We start from the raw sequence: 12857 nt of genomic DNA, 5'->3' as shown, positions 1-12857 counted from the left end.
GGGCTTTCCAAGTTCCAAACATAGCTCTGACTTTGTTTACAATAATTTGGGGGAATTCCAAAAATGACTTTCCACACCATTATCTTGCACGTACAAGGGGCTTTCCCATCTCATCACATACTTTCAGCTTGTAAACAAAGTTAAATAATTAAATTAAATCAAATTACTCAGGGCACATCACAATATCAATAATTTTAGGTAAACATACTGTAGTTTTGTCAAAATCCGAGATTTTGAATAAAGCGCAGGAAACATCGTTTAATCATTACGATGGAAATATCAGTCGAATGTATGCACGATGTTCATAACACAGTACGTACTAGTACATATGGCGTGCGGGACGGTTGTAATTTAAGAAAATCAAATGAAAATATGTATTACCTCTTCCTCTCGTCATATCTCTGAGTTCAGCTTCTGTGGGTGTTTTGCCCAGTGATCTCAATACCACACCAACTTCATCAACCATGAGGTTACCATCTCCATCAGTGTCATAAAGGGCAAACGCTTCCTTACATTCTAAGATTAATTGAAAGTGTCCGAAAACAATATAAATAAGTAAAGTCCTCCCATGCTCATGATGCAAGTAAAGACGCAGTATCTACTCCCCATTCCAGAAAAATATAGCACTAATTTTTTGGATTAAAAAAATATTATCCTGTTTTGCCAAATGAAACATAGCTAATTCCTAATCCTTTAGTTAGTCCTAACTGGCAAGAAAAGTCAAATTTTAAAATTTGGTCAAATAAGGGCCAAAAACATGCGTTTTTAGGGTGTTTTCCGTATGCTGTGACAATCAAGCCCAAGGACTTGTACCAAGACTAATTTCAGTTTATGCAGTTAATTTTTGGAAAAGATGTGTTTCATTCTGATAACCGATAATTTAATTAAAGAAACACAAAAAAGTGAAAATTATAGCAAAATTTCAGCATATACTCAAGATTTTGAATGCTTAGACTTGTTCCAAGTCTTTGATTTTAGTGACTCGATTGTCAGAAAATATGCCGAAAATGCGTGCTTTTGTCTCTTTTTTCAAGAAGTTAGTAAAATAGTGATTTTTTTCTTTTATTGCCAGTTAGGACTAACTATAGGATTAGGATTGAGTTATGTTTCATTTGGCAGAACTTGATAATATTTTTTAATCCCAAAAAATTAGTGCTGTATTTTTCTGGAATGGGGAGTACTCTTTCTATTAATTACAAGCAGGGGTACTACATTCGATATGAGTAAAACATGAGATCAAAATAAATGTGGAAATAAAATGCATTATTTATCTGCAGTGCTTTGAAAGAAAAACATTATTAAAATGCTTCCTTGTTTTTTGTCTGGGTTGAGTTCATCCCAACCAGTTCAGATTTCATCAAACATCTCAAGAGTAAATGTATTTTTATCATTGACATTGTAGTTATAGTTGTAATCACATTTTTATAATCATTTATAATTGTAGTTGGATTATAGTTGCATTTATAGTTGTAGTTAGAATTGTAGCTGGATTGAGAGTTATAATTAGAGAGTTATAGTTGAGTCTAGAGTTATAGTTGAGTTTATAGTTACTTTATAGTAGTTGTAGGGTTAGAGTTAGGGTTGAATATTTCACTTATGCTACATAAGATCACAGAAGTAAGAAATCTTTCATGATGATCAGGTATTAAACCTGAATTCAAAATGGGTAGTTGTAAATTTAGTAACGTATCGAAACGTATGGAAATGGATGGAAAAGGGTGGAAATGGATGGAAATGGATGGAAATGGATGGGAAAAGGATATGAACGGGTGAAAAAGGATGAAAATGGGTCGTAATTAATCAGAATATGACTCAAACATCTCGAAATGAGTACAATCCCGGGGGGTTCTTCCTGGTTGAAGGTATACGGGGATGTGCGGTTTTGGGGTACCTTTTCAGCGATTTTGGTATATCGATGGGTGGGTTTTCAGTGGATACCAATGCGCCCAAAATGCCATTAAAGCGCCCAATTATGGCAAATTTGGGTGCTTTTTGGGTGCTTTTTCTTGAAAATTGGTATACTGATGGGTAGCAAAAACAGCAAAAAGTAGGTAGGCCTATAAACAGAATTTATTTTCAACACGGACTCAAAAATGTCCAGATTTGAAATCAAAACAAAAAAATTACCTAAAAATTGCAATTTATTTTGATCATATAAAAATGAAAAAAAAGTTTATATTTTTAAAGGACAGATATGTAATCAGCCTAAAACAGGCTTGTCGCAGTCTAAAAAGTTCATTGCTTATTGTAAAATATGTAGACTTGGCACAAATCTTTGCAATTACCGTACTCTAAAGAATTTAATGGTGTGCGTAGCGTATTAAAAGCAAGTGAAGGGGGGTGAAATGGGCAAGCTTCCACACCGGAAATGCAAAATTGTGCAACTCGTATAGTGCAGAATTTAAACTCATTGAATTGAAGCACAATCTGCATTTTGGTGATTTTGTTTTGCTTTCAAATATAATGCATGATTATAATTATTTGCAATCAGACTGACATAATATTTTTCAGTTGGAAAATTAAAATTTATTTTGATACGGTTGTGGAGGTCGCGGCTGCCGAATTCAGCTCCATGACAAAGTGTATGAACATGGACGTGATATCAGATAGGATAACCATTATAAAAGCCTGTTAAATTCCATGTTCATGATGGATTTACGGACATTTGGAAGTCTGCTATAGGCATGTGAGTATTATAAACTAGGATCGTGTAGGGGTATGACAGGGCTGAACACAAATATTTGGTAAGCTTATAGGTTTCTGACCCCCCCCCCCCTTATAAATGCTATTTAGGGACCGATCGTTATTTACGGCAGGGGGGGGAATGGGTGTTTCAGCAAAAATATCGACAAAAAATTTCGCGTTCCCCCCTCGCGTCCGCTCAAAATTTTCGCGTTCCCCCTTGTTTTCCCAATTTTCTCCATTTAAAATTTAACAATCCCTCCTCCTGGTTCAACTAAAAATTTCAGGTTCCCCCATCAAGATCACAAAAAAATTTCGTGTTCCCCCCTAAATTTACCCATGCCGCGCGTAATGTTTGCGACTCAAAAAAGGTGCTGCGTCATTCTGTAGAAAACACGCACAATTTTACGGCTCAACATGCCGCGTAATGTTGCGACTCGTTCAAAGGTGCTGCGTCATTCTGTAGAAAATACGCACAATTTTACGGTTCAACATGCCGCGTAATGTTACGACTCTTTTAAAGGTGCTGCGTCATTCTGTAGAAAATACGCGCAATTTTACGGCCCAACACGCCGCGTAATGTTACGACTCGTTTAAAGGTGCTGCGTCATTCTGTAGAAAATATGAACAATTTTACGGTTCAACATGCCGCGTAATGTTACGACTCGTTTAAAGGTGCTTCGTCATTCTGTAGAAAATACGCACAATTTTACGGTTCAACATGCCGCATAATGTTACGACTCGGAAAACATTGACGTACCAGTCATTGGCAAAAGGCCTGTGGATTTACCACAAAAACCACACACAGTCAGAGTGACAATTATTTAAAAATGAGTGCAAATTTGCCACAAAATTTCAAAGTCATTGACTTTCCCATTATATCAGTATTAGCTTTGTTATGTAATAGCCAACATGAACTCTAGCCACTTCACACCTTTTCGTGCAGTGTCAACACACAGATACATGTCATTGTTTATATAGCCCTATAATAGCCAGGCAATATGCAGCCATGCATGCATACATGTACCTGTGAGATGCATGGAACAATGTTTTATACAGGGGGGGGGGTGTAATCCTAACTCTAGAGCATTGAGCCCTAAATCTAAACCCTAACCTAAATCATAACCCTACACTCTAACTCTATGACATAACCCTAAATCTAAACCCTAACCCTAAATCATAATTTCAAACCCGAACCTTATGTCTTATAGCCAGAACTCTAGACCTATAGTAGCCAAATCATCAAAATCTGTTGCAATTTGCAGATGTATTTTTTTCTCCATTTTCTCCCCTTTTTTTAATTTAAGAAAAAAAGTGGATTTTTTAAAGTCCATGTCGAGAATAATCCCTGTTTATAGAGAAAGTCAGCATCCGAAAGTCTGCGTGGCACACCCCGTACACAATTTTTCGAAGACCCCCCCCGGAGTACAATAAGAGCTAAAAGCGTCAAAATGGGTTTCACCGTCGATCAAAATGCTCAAATCATAGGACAATGTGGCCAGTTTAATATACAAAGCCGCCACAGCAGCATGAAACCACAGATATTTGTGATGAAACATTGGCAGATCTCAATAGGTCAAGGCCATAATGTAATATTACTACATAAAACAAATTTTCAACATAATTTGTGTAAATAAATGTCCATGCATACACCAGTTGCAAACTTTTCAAGATAATTATTGTCTTTATTTAAATATAAATCTTTTAAAATTCTTTTTTGAAGTAGTACATCAGCTAAGTACTACTGGTACTATAGAAAATAACAATCCTGGACTGCATCATAAAAAAATTTTGGTGAAAATTTTCTTGATAAAAATTGTGTATTTTTCCACAATTCATTCACCAAATTGGTCTATATAGATATGATATCAAATTTTAGAATTAAAGAAGAATTGTACTTTCTTTCTTTCCTTCTTGCGTTAATTGATTATTTAATTTCCTTCTTGATTAATTAATTAATTTCCTTCTTGCGTTAATTGATTAATTAATTAAAAGAAAATCGAGGCCTAATTGTTCTTTCTTCCTTCCATTACTAGTATTTGAATTTTATTTGCATGAAAAGAAAAAGCAAGAAAGAAAGAAATGCAAAAATAGGAAAGACAAGAAAACAAATGAAGACACAGGATAAGAAATCACATTTTCATGAATTTTAGCTCTTATTGTACTCATTTCGAGATGTTCGAGTCATATTTTGATTCATTACGATCCATTTTCATCCTTTTCGATCCGTTCCTATCCTTTTCTCATCCGTTTCCATCCATTTCCATCCTTTTCCATCCATTTCCATACGTTTCGATACGTTACTAAATTTACAACTACCCAATTCAAAATATAGGTCTATAGATTCAAATCTTCTTAGACTATACTCCAACATCAGATACTCTTTTTTTTCTGGAAGACCTGGGTAAATTACTTGAGGGCACAACAAAGGGGAATTAGTTTTAGGGACGCACCATTAGATTCTCAGGGTGGGGGTAGGAAGTTTTTCAAAAAAAAAACTTCACCCACTACATGAGCAAAAAAAAAAAACTTTCCCCACCAACACTAAAAAAAAACAAAAAAACCTTCCCCCACCAAACAAAAAGTAATGCATGAAATTAAAAAAAAAAACTTGCCGCCTTTGGCGGCGAAAAAACAAACAGCGCCGCCTTCGGCGGCGAAAATTTTTTTCTTCCACCGACCCTAACTTCCTACCCCCCCCCTGAGTATCAAATGGTGCGTCCCTTATGGCCATATATTAAATGTTTTCACTGTGGGAGACTATTCGCATGATTAGTAGTTGTGAAAACAGACCCTGGAAATAAATTCCAGGATCTGTGATGTGACTTGGTATAGATCTGATCACCTACCATGCCTATACTGTAAAAATAGTCATGATAGTGGGGTGGGTGTAACCACAGATATTGGTGGTGTAACAATGCGGTACTTAAAAACAATAATTGTACCATTTAGTATCATTTAGCATAACATAACAGTGGCGTACCTTGGCCGCCCCAACCCCGGGGGGCTGAAGAAGAAACAATTTTGCCGCCCCTTCCTTAACAGCCCGAAAAGGTTGACCCAATTTTTTCACGGTCGTTTGAAAAGTGAAGAGCAAAAAAAAAAAAAAAACGATTTTAGGCGCTAGCGTCCCAAAAGGGACCTTTTTCAAATTTTTTTTTGCTTTTTCAATTTTTAATTTTTGGCGCCCTTTTTTCTTTGCTAATTCATTTTGCCGCCCCCTACGTTTTTGCGGCCGCTTCCTCTTCCGCCGCCCCTTCGTTTTTGCCGCCCCTACTTTGACCCCGGGGCTGGCGCCCCAAAGCCCCCCCAAAATACGCGCATGCATAATTAGTGCAAATTGCACTCTATTAGTTTAATTAGTGTTCAGTGGTGTAGTTCAGGGGTTAACCCAGGGGCCAATGATACATGTACATAATGGTGCCCATTTTTTTTGCATCAGCCCCCCCATTACAAGTGTTTGTGAACGGTCCATAAATAGTTTTGCGAGCATAGCAAGCATGACATTTTGCACACATTTCTGTACTGCCCCCTCTTTTAAAGTGCCAAATCCCTACAGCTCATGATTAGGGGTATATGAGGGCTGATTGAGCCACCTTCAAAAGACAGGGTATAAACTCTTCTACAGGAGTGTGAGAATTAAGAAGGGGCCAAGAGGTGAAAAATTTCCAAATTTTCCTGCTGTCCCTCTACTAAAATATTGTTGATATTCACTGAGAATACTTTTGGTCAATTTTGTCCCAGTATTTTGAGCCGAGGTAATATCGACCAGCCCCGGGGGGCATCAAAAATTTTGGTGGGTATGCTCCCCCGAAATTTTTAGGCGGTGGGTCTTTGGGAGCTGACTTCGTACCGATAAAAGGGGGTCTTTTGGAGCTGCGAACAAGTAAAACAGGGACCTTTGGAGCTGCGAACAGTCCAAATCAAGGGTCTACCTTGGCTTTCTGGTTGAAAATCGCCAGAAAAAAACCTTTCAGAGCTGAAATTATCAAAATCAAGGGTCTTTCGGAGTTCTATTTTGGTCAAATATAGGGGTCTTTCGGAGCTGCGAAATCCAAAAAGGGGGGTCTCTCCGGGGAGCATACCCGTATGGTCATTTGTGTTGAGTGCCCCCCGGGACCAGCCTCTCCACTCCCCATTACTGCTGATGCTGGTATGCCTCTGTTCTTCTGGGTCTTTGAATTGATGAAGGATCATGCTATAAAAATTAATTAAGTCATGAAGTGATATGAGCTTGGCCATGATTTGACCATCCAGAGGCTTTAATTTCCTGCTTAACCATCAACACATTGACCCCTCACTGTGTGTCTCAACTCCAAGCATGAAGAACTCCCAGGACCCCAGTTTAGTATCTTTGTTTACCTTGACAAAAAGGCATTATGGGAAGGCATTCCAGTACAGAGTACGGAATGCATTTATGGAAGGCATTTGACTACCGGTATAGCATAGTATCAACAATGCATTATGGGAAGCTATGGCATAATTTCATCAATCCTTTGTATGGGAATATAAGGTACAGGTGATGCATTCTGGGAAGAATACATAGTGTACATGTAGGCCTATTTAACATGACAATAACATGGTTTAAAAAATGCATTATGGGCAAGAGTTCCAACAATGCATTATGGGAAAGCATTCCAATACAATCAACAGCAATGCATTTATTGGGAAGACATTCCGCTACAGAGTATGGGTATAGCATATAGTTTCAACAATGCATTTTGGGAAACTATAGGCCTATCATAGTTTCAACGATGCATTATGGGAAAGCATTCCAGTACAGGGTACGGAATGCAATATGGAAGGCATTTGACTACAGGTATAGCATAGTATCAACAATGCATTATGGGAAGCTATGGCATAATTTCATGGGAATGAAATAATTTCATAATTTTATGGGAAGCTATGGCATTATGGGAAGCTATGGCATTTGACTACAGGTATAGCATAGTATCAACAATGCATTATGGGAAGCTATGGCATAATTTCATCAATATTTTGTATGGGAATATAAGGTACAGCTGATGCATTCTGGGAAGAATACATAGTGTACATGTATTTAACATGACAATAACATGGTTTTAAAAATGCATTATGGGCAAGAGTTCCAACAATGCATTATGGGCAAGAGTTCCAACAATGCATTATGGGAAAGCATTCAAATACAATCTACAGCAATGCATTATGAGTATAGGTATACATGTAGCATATAGTTTCAACAATGCATTATGGGAAAACATTCCAGTACAGGGTATGGAATGCATTACGGAAGGCATTTGACTACAGGTATAGCATAGTATTAACAATGCATTATGGGAAGCTATGGTATTTCATCAATACTTTGTATGGGAATATAAGGTACAGTTGATGCATGTAGGCCTAGGCCTATTTAACATGACAATAACATGGTTTTAAAAATGCATTATGGGCAAGAATTCCAACAATGCATTATGGGAAAGCATTCCAATACAATCTACAGCAATGCATTATGGGAAGACATTCCGCTACAGAGTATAGGTATAGCATATAGTTTCAACAATGCATTATGGGAAGCTATGGCATAATTTTAACAATGGTACAGAGAATGTCTTTAGTTATCTAGCCAACTATAAAACTCAACTATAATTCCAACTACAACTATAAACTCACCTATAATTCCAACTACAACTATAAACTCAACTATAATTACAACTACAACTATAAACTCAACTATAATTCCAACTACAACTATAAACTCAACTATAATTCCAACTATAACTACAACTACAACTATAACTACAACTATAAACTACAACTACAACTATAAACTATAAAATGTTAACACTCACATCTCAATGGTTGTACAAATAAAATAATTTATTTAAATAAATAAATACTTCCTGCCTGACACATTCAAAATGTTGAATAATTGAAATAATTATACAGGTGGCATTTAACCGGTTACACTGTTAGAACACAATGTCAAAAATTGTAACTAACACGGATTACAAGGTTAAACCACGCAATCATTGTTGGTTAAATGTGTATAACCAACCAGTTTAATCTTCTGATAACGTGGGTTAACAATTTTAAACTTGTTGATTATAATTTAAACAATCCAACTGGTAATCCGTGTTAGTTAAAAATTGTATCCCGTGTTCTAACAGTATGATATTATATATGCGCGGAAGTCCAACGTCAGGAAAGTCTGCATTAAATCAGAACGATAAAGTGGTGTTTACTGTAAGCGGATATAAACACAGCCAAATTAAAAAGTCTCCAGTAGCTCCATCCCCATTTACTCAGAGTCTGATGATTTTATGGCAAAATCATTTTTATAACAATTTTCTATACACTTTCCTTCGAAGGTTGATACCAAATTTGATATCAAAAGTTTAATCATCGTGAGCAGAGGAACCTTTGTTTGGAAATTCGTGCAATTTAAAAAACTAGCGTGAGTGCCAAGAATTACGTCGCCTGAATAGGCCGGCAGGTTAAAGGTTTACCCATGCATGTCAAAAGACAAATCAAATACCCCGCTCTTTCAATTGTGCGCAGGCAAGTGTACAATTCGCCACTTGCACAGTTCCGCCATTATGCACTATATGCGGGAGAGCCTCGAACTGGCAGCATACATGAAAGGAAGAATTACGTAACCTTACACAGAATGTTATATGACTGGTTCAATTCCCATTCATGTATGCTGCCAGTTCGAGGCTCTCCCCGCACATAGTGCATAATGGCGGAACCGTGCAAGTGGCGAATGATTCCTGTATATACGGGTTGCTTCAGGCCACATAATAAGCTGATACAATGCATTGGCTTTTGCGTGGTCAATTCGTAGTTTGTCATTTTTGAAATTGCACGAATTTCCAAACAACGGCTCCTGTGCTCACAATGAATAAACTTTTGATATCAAATTTGGTATCAACCTTCGAAGGAAAGTGTATAGAAAATTATTATACAAAAACTCATCAGACTCTGATTAAATTGGGGCGGAACTACTGGAGACTTTTTAATTTGGCTGTGTTTATTATTCTAGAATACAACATGCATAATGATTAAATAGACAAACCTGACATTTGGTCCTCTGAGATTTGTCCTCCTCCTGACTTTCTTGCCTTCTTAGACTGAAATACAGATATCATTAGGAAACATCAATAACACCAAATGTCATGGTAAAGTGTTAGTGTGGGCTAAATTTTTTTTTTTCTCCATAGTTAATGAGCACAAGAATGGAAATATCATGCGTTTTACCGTTAAAGGACGGGCTACTGGGTCCGCGTAGGCACTCATTAAAAAGGGTTGACGGGGATGATCTAACAATTTTTTTGATAGATCACTCATTCAAAAATATCCACATACTCAGAAATAAAGCCAATTTGCTTAATGGCTAATGACAATTTGAATGACTTGTCCTCCACTTTTAGACAGTAAATAAGCAATTTTGAGTTTGTTACACTTTATGCTGGAATCACTGAATGTGCCTTTAAATAAGAATGAAAACGTCTCAAACACGTGCATGTTAATGCATACAAAACGCCTACTAAGTGCAATTTAAGCTATTGTTTATGCAAGAAACTTCAAGAAGTGGCTATATTCCTCATCAAACCATAAACATGTATTTTGTATGTGTGAAACTCAAATCAGGAGCATCGCTTTAAATGTTTTTCTATATATAAATATAAGTGGTTTTGGGGCATAAAACAGTGAAAAATCCACTTCGTCATTCATATAAATGCATAGGCCTCTGTGTTCAGAATTTTAAAATGGGATCAAGTAGCCTACTATTTTAACTATAAGGTCGTGGGGGACCATAGACTCTGAGACTTTAGAGTCTAGGGGGAGGCTTATTTCATCTTGTGACCATGGGATTATTTTACGAATCTCAGTCTGATGTAAACTTAAACAGGTGAACTGATAGGAAAACCATGTCGGGCCAGCTGAACGATTGGTAGACCGCATATTGCACTTTATTCCTGGCCCAGTCAAATTAAGAAAAATAAGGAGTTAACTCACCGCTAATTGCAAAAAGGCATATTAAATAACACATCAAAAGTCCACGAAAATCCCCGAAGTGGAACAGTGCCTAATTTGCATAAATCCAAAATGGCCGCTTAATATGCAGGGGAGAAATTTCAAAGTTATTGAAATCTTGTTAACATACAAATGTTTTTTTTTCTTTGAACCAATGTATTGCTCTTATCATAAGGATTCAGAAAAAGTATAGTTTGACCAGTCTCCGATATACAGTTCTTGAGTTTTAGTAAAAAATGTCAAAGGTCAAATTTTGGGGTTCACAATTGAAATATGCTCCAATTTTAATCCAATTGATCTCAAATTGCTCCTTTGGCAAAATGAATAAAAATGAGAAAAGTTGCATTGTTCTGGATGATAGGTAACATCACAAAATAGGTCAAGGACACAAGGTCAACAGCGCTTAATGGTCGGAATTTTATCTTCTTTGGCATGTTACCAAGGTAACAAACCCTGTGCCCGAGACTATTCTTTTTTTAAATGTTTTTGCAAACGCAGCAATATGAGATCATTTTTGTTATCAAATCAGAAAATTTTTCAATTTTTGTCCTTTGTGGAATTAAGATTTTACATTTGACCTTTTACCCTATAACTCAAAGAAATGTACATCGGAGAAATTTCATCCCCGTTCACATGGTACATGTACAAGCGGCCACGTTGGATTTATGCAAATTAGGTACTGTTCCACTATACTTGAATTTTCCGGTACTTTTGACATGTTTTTGTGTGAGCTTCATGGAGATGGACCGGGAGATGGACGCATGTGAAATGGATTCTGTTGCAATTAGTGGTGGGAGATTTGTAATTTGGCTTGGATAATATACTTATATTGTATTATAAATCCAAATCCAATAGATTTAGATTTCAAATTAAACTATATAGGGTGTACCCATTTTAAAATCAATGGCCAAAGTTGTTAACTACTACGATCTACTATGGTAATCGTAACATTACAAACCCAATGCAGATGAAAGATAGGAATCGGATATAACAACGTTTGCACAGTATATTTTGAGAGAGCACATCAGACACATCGAATTGCATTCTGAATACGAAGAGTGTACTCCTGATTTCAAATAACCACTTTTTTTAATTCGCGATATAGGCCTAATACAATTTTATGGCAAATTATTAAAATGTTATAGTGATATTAAAAAGCATCATGTGTTTATGGTGCATAATTACACAATTCAATGTTTCGTCCATTTTCAGTAATATCAATGTCACGCCAAAACGAATCACGCTATTTCCATGAAAGTCACAAAATAAGTATTGTATAATTTCCACTTATCAAAATAAGATACGCTGTTGACTACACGTTTTTAATATTTTTGTTTCAAACACGGTATAGATCATTCTGGGACACACTGTATCTTCAATACGATGGTCAAATTTCCATATGATGGAAGGCTTTTCAAATCAGCCATACACTTTAAATACATATCATTAGATTTATACAATTTACTTCAAGAACTGTTAAATTTAAAAAATATAAATTTTTAATCATTTGCCATTTATGTATTTATCGCGAGTTTCAAAAATAATTCAAAATTATTTCATATCAGAAGAACATTCCTCGTATTCAAAATGCAATTCGATATGTCTGATAATGCTCTCAAGTCCCAGTGAGTGAAAACGTCGCTATCCGAAAACGCTTATTAGTCAAATGAATTATGATTTGAATCATATGAAGTCAATTTATATATTCTTCAAAGTTAAAACCTTTGAATACTCTACTTTGAAATAAATCATTAGCCCATTTGCATCGATTGTTAAAATTAGAGTCAGTCTATGTACCCATAATGTGGCTACTGGTATAGGCCTTACTTTAAACAAACCCATGCACTTGACCTGTTCTGCATGTTCGACGTTATAAAAATAAATTCTCGGCATATGAGTTGCAAATAATAATTTATTGTAACTTATCACATGACTTACCATTTTGGTATGTTAGAAGATGTTAATAATTAAAATGCAATTTCTCTCAAAACCTGTTCTTGTCTGTATAAAGTAGCTTAAAGTGAGAGTCAATTTCTTGTCGCCTGTTAGAATATTGTTAGTACACTACGTGTATAATCGTGTGTGGATAGTTGCGTTTATTCAAGCATATTATTTGTACAGTATTTTAGTAAACTTTGCACGGCAAAAATAAATTTTGA

General features: G+C 36.1%; 1 protein-coding gene across 1 annotated transcript in view; it reads right to left on the bottom strand.

Annotated features, from left to right (window-relative positions):
* The window catches only part of LOC140154883 (neo-calmodulin-like), a 34439-nt gene extending 21656 nt beyond the window's left edge, over positions 1-12783 (bottom strand). Inside the window, exons 1-3 of the mRNA XM_072177533.1 lie at positions 12637-12783; positions 9737-9791; positions 382-516 (exon numbers count right to left, since the gene is read on the bottom strand). Coding sequence (XP_072033634.1) covers positions 382-516; positions 9737-9791; positions 12637-12639 — 193 coding nt within the window. The 5' untranslated portion in view covers positions 12640-12783. The remainder of the gene's footprint in view (positions 1-381; positions 517-9736; positions 9792-12636) is intronic.
* Positions 12784-12857: the final 74 nt, after the last annotated feature.

Source organism: Amphiura filiformis, chromosome 6 (genome assembly GCF_039555335.1).
Source record: "Amphiura filiformis chromosome 6, Afil_fr2py, whole genome shotgun sequence".
NCBI classification, from domain to species: Eukaryota; Metazoa; Echinodermata; class Ophiuroidea; order Amphilepidida; family Amphiuridae; genus Amphiura; species Amphiura filiformis.
This window is presented reverse-complemented; position numbering and strand designations above follow the sequence as displayed.